This window comes from Amblyomma maculatum, chromosome 4, assembly GCF_055883805.1.
Source record: "Amblyomma maculatum isolate TAMU_Amacu chromosome 4, ASM5588380v1, whole genome shotgun sequence".
NCBI classification, from domain to species: Eukaryota; Metazoa; Arthropoda; class Arachnida; order Ixodida; family Ixodidae; genus Amblyomma; species Amblyomma maculatum.
Window position 1 is genome coordinate 88,447,089 of NC_139347.1, and position 13,576 is coordinate 88,460,664.

The 13,576-nt window shown below is 46.6% G+C and overlaps 1 protein-coding gene across 1 annotated transcript in view; it reads left to right on the forward strand.

Moving 5' to 3' along the window:
• The window catches only part of Pgant6 (Polypeptide N-Acetylgalactosaminyltransferase 6), a 255,036-nt gene that overhangs the window by 216,952 nt on the left and 24,508 nt on the right, over nucleotides 1–13,576 (forward strand). The window contains exon 4 of the mRNA XM_084602132.1: nucleotides 6,038–6,204. Coding sequence (XP_084458258.1) covers nucleotides 6,038–6,204 — 167 coding nt within the window. The remainder of the gene's footprint in view (nucleotides 1–6,037; nucleotides 6,205–13,576) is intronic.

Here is a 13,576-nt window from a genome sequence, read left to right on the forward strand (position 1 = left end):
ACGTTTCTTTGTGTTTTTCCAGACGTTCTCTTGACAGGGTCAATTTGGCATTTGCAGGTTGTCCACAAAGCAAAACATGCTTACAAAACAGGATTCCTGGAAACAGGCTCACTTAGAGCCATTGGACCATCACCACATATTCACAAAACTTATCCATGCCCACAGGCGAACAATAGAGCGCGCAATTGCGGATGCTTGGTCGTAACAGCAGCAAGAACGATTCATCGAAGTCATTTTATGTCGCCTTCGCAAATGAAAACACACCAAAATGTTATTTGTGTGGTGAAGCGCTCATTGTAATTCGCATATGTTCATGCATAAAACTAGACAAACTAAGGAAAAGAGTTTGCACTTTTTTTTTTTATTCTGGGTGCATACCGTTTCACCCTTGATTGCTTTTAGGAGAAAATTCAATCGCGGAAATATCTGTGCTTACATTTTTAAAAGAAGCCAACATTCTCAACAAGGTATGTGATTTTAAACATTCTTTGAACATACCTTACAAAGCCAATGAATGATTTCTGCCTCGCGGTTGGCGCATGATAGCCTTAGTTTCTTATGGGCCATAAAACACATCTCATCACATCACATCGCATCTCGCACTGCAGAAAAGGTGATAAAGCCGCGTCTCGCGACAGTGTGTGTACTCGTCGCGGCAGGCGCCAGCTTCGGCTCTTTTAATTGGTCCGAAAATAGTAAATGTTTTTCACAAACACGTACCGACTTTGCCAAAAGTAACCAGGCTGCATGTTTTGTTTCTCGCTTGTATTCCAAAGTCAACATGGCTTCGAAGAGGACCACAATTTGTTAATAAGTGAGTGCAGGAGCTCGCCTTTACTTTGCAAAAACTTACAGCTTCAGAAGTGGTACAAATTCTCCACTACCCAAACTAGAAGCGAAACCCGCAGCCTGGCTACTCTTGGCAAAGACAGTACATATTTTAAGGCGGAGGTGAAGCTACCTGTTTCTTTTCGTGCTAGTGCCCGCTTCATATTCGTCGGAAACTATTCTTCACTGGGGCAGGGAACCAATTCTCGGTTGCGCCTCTGTAATCGGAATGGCACGCCGACACATAAAATGCTATAATGCCGCAGTCGAGCCCTATACTGCCGAAATTAACATTTACGGACGCTGTAACGTCGAAATACTACAAATTCTGTTCTCTGCATGAAATATATAACCTAATATTCCGCGTCATCGCCCACTTCCCCTTAATCAAAATATCGAATTAAAACCACCTAGTAATGGCCAGCCCCTAGAAAGCGTAAATCACCGGCCGAAGACGGGCTCGATGGTCAGTTTTCCTTGCTTGCTTTTGAATGAATATCTTGTTTGTTTGTTTTGTTTTGCTTTTTAAACCGCGCTCTATTTTGTGCATAGGCTGATCACGGTCACTGCTTCGAATTGGGCTCTTCTAGAGCTTCCCTCGCACAACACAAGCTGAAGTCTTCGCAGACAGTAAAACATTTTTTTGTGGGTCTTGCGAATAGGATAACATCCCGTCATTAAGAATGTCAAACCGCGCTAGACGCAAAAAAAAAAAAAAAAAAAAAAAAGAATAGAGAGATGCATATTCTCGAGCTTTTTCTATTTGTATTCAGTCTCCGAAGTTTGAAAAATTAACCTCCTCAGTTTTATGGCTGACATTCTTTTTAGTCCGATAGCATGCCTTGCAGTACAAATCGCTTATTTAAAAAATCGGTTCGCGCCTGATTCAAATATACTAAGCGCCGGTGATAGTTGGCCCTTGCGAGATTTCAAAGGATCACATTCATACGGTCCGATATTCACATCTTCATTTTTGTTTCTTTTTTTGTGCTGAAAGTTAGGTTTCCTCCTTGTTTAACGGCTCCAAATTTTGAATTCGTGCTGCAACGTGCAGCTTTTGTTTTTTCTTGTGAGCTGCTCCAAATTTATATTACATAACAGTTGCAGTTTTCACCCGCTGTGGTTTGCACTTAATCATTTTTGTTTTGCATGCTTGTAAAAGGAGGTCCCCTGTGCAGCTTTTGGCTCTGGGACCTCCTCCTGTATTTACCAAAATATTTGTATCCAGTCATTGCGTTGAATAAATCCTGATTCTGATTCTGAAATACGAATTTTACTGCTTTAAATCTAAGACTTCGCTGCTGCAGAAATTGCTGCAAATGCTATTTCAGCTGTTGCACCTCTGCCTTCGGTGCACAGTGGCGTCGCAGCGCGGCAGCCATGCGCAGTATACGAAGTTGCCCCATAGCGTTACGGGGGGGGGGGGGGGGGGGGGGGCTTTGTGGTGAGTAAACATTGAAGGACCATGGTGGTGTAGCGTAAGCCATCTGAAATTCGAGCCAGAAAACGGTGTCTCGAAGCGCCGGAATCGCTTTCTAAATATGCCAAGAAAGGCGACACCTGCAATTTGTTTCCTGGCCTTTTCTGGCTCACACAAGCTTCGGCCTTGGAGATCGCGTGGTTTTCTTTGTAGTTAGAACCCGCTGATCTATCGAAGCAGAGCAGCTTAAATTCGTTCCCACTGCCCCTTTGAGCTTTCTTTCGCAGAAATGTTGTTTTTACTGAGTGTTTGCCTCTCGTATGTTCGCATTTCACCTTCGAAACGTGGCCCTGGAGCGTGGCAAGTGGAATCCTCTAAAGTCGATAGCGTGCGTGCACTGCTGCCGTTGTCAGCTGCGCTTCTATTCTTGGCTGGTCGCTTGTATGCGTCTACCTTCATATGTCTACATCCAGTGCACGGGGGCGTCTTGAGAAGGGGGGTGGCAACGCAGTGCCGAGGATTTGCCGCGGGTGGGCGCAAGTCCTCCTATCCACTTTTTTTTTTCTTTTTTTTTTTTCGCCTCTGCTGCCAGGACGCCGTAAGGCGGTTGGTAACCTTTCGCTGCTTCGAAGCCAGGCGCCCAGGATTATCGAGTCGAGCCTGACAAGTCGCTCAGGGATTTGCGGGAAACTCGGGCGTCGGAGGACGAGCCATCAACCCGCTTGCCCCTCTCTCACCTTGCCCCTATGCGGTGGCCGAGTACACAGGAGACACCGCATATCTGTGAGGAGTGGAGAAGGGTGACCGTATTGACTTTTAAGCGCTGTGTTTGTTCCCCACAGGAAGTTCCTTTTTTTTTTTTTTTTTTTTTTTTGCTCCTCTTCGAAAGTAAGTCTTCGTTGAGTCAAGGCAGGAAAGCAAACTTGCATAACATGGGGGTGTAGTACTAATCGCAGTTCACGATTAGCTTCAAGGTTTATCAAAAAGACAACCATTTGCAAGTTCCCTCTCCCCCTTTCTCTCTCTGTCCCTTGCCTTATAGTCGATCTCCTCTTCTCTTTGCTAACGTTATACTTACTATATCTATAGCTAACTGCGATTAGTCCGTAACAAATGGAGCACGATTTCGAGTGCGTGCCACAAAGTTAGAATTGAAATGTGATTGGGGACAGAAATGAATGAGAACTATGACACACAGCTTCGCCCATTCTCACGTGTCGACTTGGGGTGCATGTACTTGAACGCGTGTGCTCTATTGTCCATCGCTGTTGCGAGCAGTGTCGTTGTGCTTCCAGTATCTGTTAGAAACGCTACCTCCTGAGCGCGTTTTAGGGTATAGCAAACCAACACCCGTGCTCACTGGTTTCGCCTCCAACTCTGCGTGGCTCCGCGCCGCATCGTCGTGCATTCTCGTGTCCCTGTTGAAGAAGCAGAAGTTCCGCTCCGAAGTACTCATCTCTGTGCACGTTCAAGCCGCAAAGCTTCGCTCCAACACGCTTGTGTAATTTATACGCATTGCAGAAAAGAAAATTCGGCCCGATTAGCATCCGGTGCTGCTGTCGTCTTGCTGCCAAACAAGTAAAATAGGAACAAGGTCCCACCGTCCTCTGGCGCGCTGGAGACAACCTTCTCGATTTAGAAGCAGCGGCTTGCAGGTTGTACAAGCCTTAAAAACTACCGGTGTCCACATCGGCTTAAAGTGATAGCTCAATTAGTTTCGCATATTGGCCTAACCAGGCTAAATCGGCCGTACTATTTATTTATTTGTTTATTTATTCCGTGTTACTTTTCTTAAACTTTCTACAGGTTCATGTGGTGGTTGGAACCGTTCTGAGTAAAGTATAGTCAGGCACGGTAATTAATTTAAAGAAAGGGAAGAAAGAAACGAGGGTCATGTGATTGTTGCAAGCTCCTTGTGGTCAGTGCGTCCGCCTAGCATGCGGGTAGGTGCCGCGTTCAATCTCCATTACCACCCATCGGTGATGCAAGGGTGGTACGAGCTTACCGTTCGCATGGTGCTTGGCTTATCTGAATTGAAATGCTTCATCAAAATATATCTTGATTCATCCTTCATCTCATACCTTACTGATGCCCGAGGCAATAAATATCGATTAAAAAACAAATGTCTCTTCCACCGCACCCTGTGTACACGAAAGGGGGTTGCGCCACTGCGCTCCCAGGTTAAAAGCGTCCCTTCCGCCATTAAGATGCGTCGTCCATTGTTACGTGCGCAGCCTTGCGACTTCTTATTGCGAATGTATTCGGTACACAGCTTTGCTAAACCTCTCTATGCGATAAGATGATTTCATTGCTTTTTTGGTACAAAAATAAAGGGCCCGAATGAGCCATTTCTTCTCTTAGTGTGTTTCTCGTTTAGTTATTGCTGAGTTTTTTTTTTTTTTTTTTTTTTTACGTGTTCAAGTGCAGCAGACAGCACTTTTGCGTGCCTTAGCCGGTCCGCGAGAGCCGGCTAGCCGGAGGGCATATGATGGGGATGAATTAAAAGTACGAAAAGGGCGAGTGCCGGGCAAGAGGCGGCACTCGCATTTCTCAGGCCCGTAATTGAAAGCACAGTGACGTAGGCATCACTGCTTTAATCATCCACGCATGCCGTGCTGCCTCCCTCTAGCAGTCATGCCCTTCAGCCGCGGTCGGTGGGGCTTATCCGCGATTTATTGAATTACCTGATCACATTTTCGGAACGAATGAGTGTACATTAATAAGCGCCCGCGAGCGAAACACGATTCTGCTCTGACCCGGATCTCCATTGATCGAGGAGGCAGCTCAATTATTTTTCTGATTCTTTTTCGTCAGCAATCGGACAGGCTAGTTTCTGCGGGCCTCCTAGTTCGCAGCTCTTTCGTGTTTTTTTTTTTTTTTTTTTTCTGCTATTCATCAAATCGTATCTTTTCGACAGCGCTTTGTGTTAAAGGTTTACAATACGCAAACAGCTTCTGTACCAGAGAGAGCATCATGTGTCCCGTTAACATTAGCTCTCTCTTTTGCATTATTGTGAATTATTAGTAATTACAGGCGATGTTTCTTAGTTTCTTGCCTTTGCTTTCATGTTGTTTTCGCCTTTGTCATTGCCTTCGGCGGCAGACCGACGATAGCCATTGTTTCGTTTTTAGAGCGCCACATTTAATCTAAACTGGAATTCTGTATTTCAAGGGTGGACAAGAACGCTTGCCAACGATGAACACTCCTTCTGGGCATATAGCAAGCGCGCAAAATTTTAAGCGAATTCGAAAACGGGCTAGATGTTTTGCTTTTTCCGGAATCATCTTAGCGCATATAAAAGAGAAACACTGAAATAAGGACACAGGACTGTCGCACAAGACACAGAGCCTAGGCCTGCCTCCTTCTTTTATATGTTTGTCTTTATCTAAGGCGATTCTAGAGAAAGCCCACAGCTGTGCTCAAAAATTGTGTGTCGAACCTGTGTCTTTCTCTCGAGAACCCTGGCTCTGGTGAGCGCAACTTGAAAAGTTAAGCATTTAAGAACGCCCGTGTTTTTCGATACCGGTGCACGGTAAAGAACTCGTGGCGTTCGAGGTTGCACCGGTACGTCTTTAAACTGCTGATTTCTTGACGTACTTGTTAGCCGTGGGATCCAAAATAGTGCAAACGTTTTTGCTGTACTAAACATCACGTTATCTATAGGCCCACACATATGTAGCTGATGTTCAAAATTAATCCGTGGCCTTGTACAGTGTTTTGTTGTTGCGTATTACTCGTTGCCGTCGTAGCTTACCTACAACCGTGTTTGCGCTTCTTGTGGTTGTGCAGGTGTCAGAAGAAGCGCTACGTGTCCAAGCTTCCCACGGCGAGTGTGGTGGTGCCCTTCCACAACGAGCACTGGACGACGCTGCTGCGTACGGCCACCAGCGTGCTCAACCGGTCGCCGCCCGAGCTCATCAAAGAGATCATCCTGGCCGACGACTACAGCAACAAAGGTACGTGATACGTGTTATGAACGCACAATCACCGCGATTCGAAATCTGTGACTGCAGTTTACCTCGAACCCATCTATTTACCGCAACATTTGCGCCTCAGCGCCAAAGGCAATAAATAAGCCCATGATAAGGGTTCGTCTCCTCAGTAGAGATAACATCATTGGTTGAAAAAATAAAACGAAACTATGTACGAACTTTTCTACGTGAAAGACAAGGCCTACGGCAAGAAGATAGAACGGTGCTCAGCACACTGCTCGGAATGACACCGTAGCTCTTCAGCCCATTTAACTTCACGAGAATTTTGGCTGCCAAGTTCAGTTGGCTCACAAGTCAAAGTGTTGAGCTAATTCTTCGCCGACTTGTCCAAGCATCGTTCTTCCTCAGCCCTCGTTTCTGCCTCCGTGCGTTTCTGTATCGGTCTGCTTCCGCCGTCGGGCCCAATTGGTTACGCTCCATATGAAGGCGTGATGTGACTGATTCTTAGGGGCACTTTATTAAATAAACATAACCCTAAAATGAATGTTTGGACGATTTCACTGAGACAAAAATGAGCCGTGTTAGTGAAAGTTTTGTCTCATCGAAATAATAATAATAATAATAATAATAATAATAATAATAATAATAATAATAAACACGCCCGCTAAGTTAATTCACAGTTACAAATTTAAATGCGACCTAAAATTTCAGCGTATAGGTAAGCGGCCTCTGCCTTCATCTGCCGTAGAGTCTCCAAACGTATATCTTGGTGATAGTGAAACCATATGAACGTAGCTTATACAAACGAAGCTAGTCAGATTATAAAAGGCTCGCACTTACGGGTAAGCAATGCACATTCAACATCAAACCGATGTACCATCAATGCTAAGATTCAGAAGTGTTAGCTCCTTGGTAAGGAAATCAACGCTGTTCAGTACCAATAAAAAGAAAAACCTGCTATCGCGTTGCAGGCGCAAATAAACGGCGATACGGCTTAATTTCCCTCAACTACTATCTCGCCGGGCTGTGTGCGATGTAATTGTTTCGCTAGCGCTTCATTTGGTGCTTACACAAGTAAACGTAAATTAAACGCGGTCGGTTTACGTGGCACTAACGGCAATGAAAGCCCATATGACTGTGCAGTATTCTCCGGTCCATAATTTCATTTCGCATATGCCTCTTTAAACTCACCGCGTAGCCTCTTCGCAGTGGTTGAGTGGTTAAGTTGCTTAACTGCCGATTCCAAGGACGTGGGTTCGATCGCGGCAGCCGCGTTTATAGACAGAGACGAATGACAAGGGTGCCATTGTTCTGTGCGAGGGCAGTGCACGTTAAAGAACCCGAGGTGGTAGAAATTATTGGACCCCTCCGCTACGGCTCTCCCTTAGCCGATGTCGCTTTGGGACGTCCAACCTCATAAATCAAATCGAAGCACAGCGTCGTCGGCGGCGGTGGCCTCCGACGCATGACGGACAGACCACGACTCCGTCCGTGGTAGGCCTCTCTGAAACGGCCACATTAAACGGTACAAATTTAAAGCGACTTCGGTGTTCAATGTATGTAAAATCATACCTATTCGCTATATAGATTTGTAAAACTACCGTTCATGTGTCGATCCTCATTATGTATTCGGTCGATGTTGACGATCTCCCAATTGTATGTACATCCTGTAGTATAGTGGCACGTGAGAGATAAATCCAGCTGACAATAAATAAGCTAGTGACTTGGGCAGACAGGAACGGATTCGGAATCTCTGCGCAAACATCAGTGGCGGTACTCAGTTCGAACCCGACCTCGGCGGTTGCGTTTCGATGGAGGCGAAACGGAGTGGCGTCCGTGTGCTGTGCGATGTCAGTGCACGTTAAAGATCCCCAGGTGGTCGAAATATCCGGAGTCCTCCTCTACGGCGTCTCTCATAGCCTTAGTCGCTTTGGGACGTTAAACCCCACAAAACCAAAACCAAACCAATCTTTTCGCTGAAACGAGGCTCACAGGCCAATTCCACCCTCTTCCTAAATGACATAGCAATACCAGTAAAACATAAACACACATATTTAGGTATTACTAACGATAAAGAAAACTGTTATTTCTTCCTCATATAAACCGTCTAAAATGGCAGGCCTCCCAATTCCCGAACATATTGAAAGTGCTTTCACGAAAACATTGGAGATCCGATAGGTGCTGCCCGATTACAGATTTACCGTTCCGTTACACGCTCGTGCCTTGACTATGGCTGCATAGTGTATGGATCTTCAAGACCTTCATATCTTAAGCGATTGGACCCAGTACATAATTCAGGTTTGCGTCTTTCAACCGGAGCGTACAGGACATCGCATATAAATAGTCTTTATGTGTAAAAACACCAACCGTCCTCTGATGACAGAAGATCCATCCTCACATGCTCATACAAAGATTCGTTCACTACCGACACGTATCTATTATCCTATAGTTACAAAATGCCCATCCAGAACACTGTTTAACAAAAACACCCAAGCAATCAGACCACTCCTCTTCCATTATGAAGGAAAATACAAATAAATAAACACACTGGATGTACTTCCGTAGATAGCCCGAAGACCCCTTTGCCGCCATGGTATACAACTCCCCGTCTGTATGTGAGTTTTCATTAACGCAGTTTTACAAAAGGCAAACACCATGTGCACATATATTAAGGAGTTCCTAGCCCTGGAAGAAAAATACAGAAAGTACAGAGCATTTTATACAGATAGTTCTAAAACAGGACACTGTATTGGCAGCGCCGTAGTAGACGAAAAAGAGGAAAACAATAGCAAGGGTGCCTCTGTGTGTATCAGTCTTCATTACTAAATGCTATGCGATTTCCTTGGCCGTGGAACAAACAGTGGACAACAACATTAAAAGCAGTATAATTTACGCAGGCTCCCTTAGCGCAATCATTGCACTACTCTCCAGAAATGCAACATAACCATTAATAGGAGACATAATACATCGTGTAGTAATAGCTGAAACACAGGTGCGTGTAATAAAGTTTTTTCCGGGTGCCTAGACATGTAGGCAGTAGAGGTAATGAGCAAGCCGATGCGTATGCCTCAGCCCTCCACAAAGCTAAATATACAAAACGTTAATATACCGCAAAAGATATCATAAAACTTGTGCAAAGAAAGTTAAGGGTAAAATGGCAGGCTTCGTGGAACACTGAGATAAACACCAAACTACACGGTATTAAACCTGTTAATGAGGAATGGAAATCATGCAATCACCAAAAACGTTTCATCGAGGTAACATTCTGTCGTGTCCGCATTGGACACACACATCTGGCACACAACTTCATACTTACTAAAAAAGATAAACCAATATGTGAAGGACGCAGAGATGAATATCACAGTAAACCACATTTGAATGTCATGTAAAAAATTCGAAAGACTAAGGAAAAAAACACTTTACCCAGTTTTACACCGAACAGATACCATTCCATCCATCACTTCTCCTAGGCGAGAATGCAATTGTTGATATTCCTTGTATTTTAATTGCTTAAATTAAACAATGCTAATAAACAAGCTAAAATAGCCTAACAACATTGCAGTTAATTCTTCACAAAAAGAAACAGTACACTTGCGTGTGGCGCATAATATCCTTAGTCACTTATGCGCTGTAAAACCCAACACAACAGAACACAGTAACAACTGCTCGAGTGAATTCAGCTAGCGCTGGTGCGACACAATAGCGAAACGCACCGCGAAACGCGACGCGCGTCCTGAAATCAATAAAAGCTCAACTTCTTGCAACTCTGTTTCCGCCCTCATCTTTACGCTGCACCCAGTCGGTAATTAGCTCTCTCATGGGGTAAGCGGAATTAACGTCGAGAATGCGATTCTCGCGGAGAAGAAAGGCCTTCGGCATCAGGGCCACGACTCGAGTGCACGCTCCTCCCGCCTCCCACGGAAGGCTCACAAGAAAGGCTGTGGCACAATGCCGCCGCTCATTCCGATCCGTCCGGCGACGCGAGTGGTAGTGACCGCACTCTCGCGCGAACACCTGCGGCGGGCGGTCGGGGAAGCTCGTCGCACACTGCCGCCATTTTGAGAGAGGGCGTTTGCAATATTATATTATTACTGCGAAGAAGAAGAAGAAGAAGAAGAAGAAGACTGACATTCATAAAAATAAGCCGCGTTTCTATTGCTCAGAGAGAGGGAGAGAGACTCTCGCGTAGTGCATCGCATCGCTGCTCCCGCCGCCCTCAATGTCGCCGAACAAACCTTCTGCTACAGTACACACAGATATGACACAACCTCTTTTTAAACGCGAAAAAGTGCAGTCAGATTTGTTTATGCCCATGACCATGACATACTTTACTTTCCTTCTGTAAACTATAATATATGTTTAACGAACTAGTTCCTGTTACCATCGCTATCATTTCGATCGCACCTTTGAAATTGACCTCTCATCGTGCTAATAGTTTTGGCACGCGTTTGGTCCCTTCTAGCCCGACGAGTTGATCGACCTTGCCGGCTGTGCGACGAATTGGCGGAACATTGTCCCTGCGACGGGGCTGGACTGTGAGCGTCTTTAGTGGTGCGGCGGCAGTGGGGTGGCCAGCAGCGGCGCAGCGTCCGTGCCGGTCGCGATTGTCATTCGTTCGCTTCCCACCTTCTGTTGCTTTCGCCACGTTCGACGTCACGACTAAGTGAGACAAAGAAAAATGGAAGTTCAGAATATCCGCCGCTTGGTCAATGAAGGAACTGCATCTCTCAAGCAGGCTGAAGTAAGAAAAACTCACTAACTTGACGGTGTTACTTCCTCCAGTCTTGTGCTCATAATTTCATCAATGATGAATCCATACCGACTAGCCGTGCTTACCTGTCTTGTATGGTCCCCGAACCGCACTTATAGCGACGAACGTCATACGCACAGTTTGGGACTTTGCTTTAGGGCAGGTACCCTTCCTCTTCTTTTATTGTTTTACTATCAGTTTTCCGCCGCTCTCGTCTTGCTCCGTCAAGTGTCCTGAAGAAAAGTCCCTGCCTGGAACATTTATTGTTATTTTATATTCGATGTGGGGGGGGGGGGGGGGGGGGGGACGTACCTGAAGCTTCTACCGCGCCGAGGAGATTGGACAAAGACACCAGAATTGCCTAAAACCTGATGTTGGGACGCCAGAACCAGTTCGCGCCCCCCTCTTTGTTTCCAATGTTCTCATCTGGACCATCAAATAACTTGTTTAGGCAAAACGGGTAACTTGTCTCACACGCAGCATCCCCCTGTGCGCGAGCACTCGATATCCGAAACCATTACGACGTAGCGACGTCCCCTTCCCTCTCCTAGCGAATAATAAAGACCTTATCAGCAATCTTCGCTGATGTGCTCCGTAAAAACAAGGAGCGCACAAACGCAGCTAGGCATCTAGCGCCACTGAGCAAAGCAGAGTGAATGCGGGTTGCGATCCTGCCGCCTCTTATCGGGTCTCCCCTTTTCTTCCCTGAGCAGCCAAGGTCAGCGGCGCGTTGTTTGTTGGGTCGATTATCGTGCCCAAAGAGGAAAGAGCCTGAAAGGTTGTTTTCCACCGTGAAACGAGCCAACGACATGTCCAGGAAGAGAGGTGGTGGGATGGGGAGGAGGGAATAGAAGGGTGGGGAGGTAGGGTGGGTAGGGTGGGTAGGGTGGGTAGCAGATGATTTGCGCAAATGGGGAAAAAAGTAAAAGAAATGGAGGGTGTTGCGGATGGGGAAGAAAGCGAGCAGTGGATAAGGAGGAGGACAAGGAGAAACATTCAGCAGAAAAACGAAAGTAAACAGAACGCTCTTAGCTTCCGCCACATCCGGGTCCACAGAGAGCGGCGGGCGCGCGGTCGAAGACGAGGCATTGGTTCGTGCTCGGATCCTCGTCGTCGTACGGTTGCATTAGCGACAGCTGCCGGCACGATTATCTCGCGATAGGGAAGCTCGTTTTGACCTGGCCAGAGGCCGTTCGCTGCAACGACCGGAAAAATGCCGAAAATATCGCTCGACAGCCCAAACTTATCCCTGCTTGCCCCCATCACCGCTTTTTCTTGCTCCCCCCTTTCCCCTCTCCCTTTGCCGTATGTCGTCGCTTCGGAACGGCCTGGCCTCGTGGAGGATGCGAAGGAGGAGTGGGCGCAAGAGGGTGGCACACTTACGGGATCGGCGGGCTAACGAGGGCTGAAGAGCGAGGCAGGGACTTCTTCCGGCTCCCGAAAAAGGCGCGCGCAGCCTACCCAAAGCCGAGCGCATAAGAAAGGTCTTTGGGCGCCGCGCATGTACACGATGGCTTGTCAGAGGTTGGACCAGAAAGCTGCGGCGTGTGCTCGGGAAGGAAGACAAGACTGTCACCATCCGGCTCGAGGAAGCAGCCAGCAGCAGGATGAGCTGGATCGGAGGACCTAAGACGGCTGCCTGACGGATCGGGCCGCTGTGTGTGTGTATATAGAGACTAATGAAAATCCCTCGTCTCGCTTATCCTTTCCTCTCTGCTCTGCTTTTTTTATTTTTGTTCTTTCCTCGTTTATGGGGGCTGCAGCGCGATAAGCCCCTCATCCGGGTCGTCTTCTCCCTGGAGGGGGTCCCCGCGTGATGCTCTTCTTCGTGTGGGGAAGTCATCTTTCCAGTCCGGTGCTCTGCCTCGGGAGAATCGGGTCTCTCTTTTCCGTCTACCGAAGCAGTGCACTAACAGACGGGGCCGGCCGCTGCCCCTGCAGCCTTCGCTGTTATTGGAACTTTTACTCTATGGGCGCGCGCGACTTTCGTTCGGTGAAAAGAAAATAATAAATGCTCGGAGAAATGCGTCGTGCGTTGTCATGCGACCTCGGCGTTTGCAAACGAACTTCATTACTTTCACTTGCGTTTTTCTCAATTTTAGTCTGTAATTTGCGTCTAAAGAAACTCATTCTATCTATTTTTTTATTATTATTATTGTGCTGAGCAGCACACTCGTGTTATCACCAAAGCCGAGCATCTGAAACGTGTTCGCCGTAGATCTGATTGGATAAGCTAGTTCGCTTTGTGTGTTGCATTCGGCTTTGTGCCCCTTCGTAAGTTCATGTAGACCTGCATTCAAGCGGGCATGATGCAAATATTTCAGGGGAACGTAATTTAGATGAAGGCCTCGTTTGTTTTTGAGCTTGTACATTGGAATCACGGCAGTTGCGCTCGTTTTTTTTTTTATTATTATTAAATGATTGCAGCTCTCGTGATTTTGTTTTCACGCTTTCAAAATAATTATGTACCATGAAGTGATAATGTTGGCATATGTCTACGACTACACGACACGCACCGCTGGCTGCCTTCCAACGCTCAGAATTGGCCTGTTGAATTACTTCGCTACCGACTGCAGCAGCAAACTTCCTATGCCAGATGGACTTCCTTTGCGCAGGTTTTATTATGATGCATCGCAAGCAAGACGT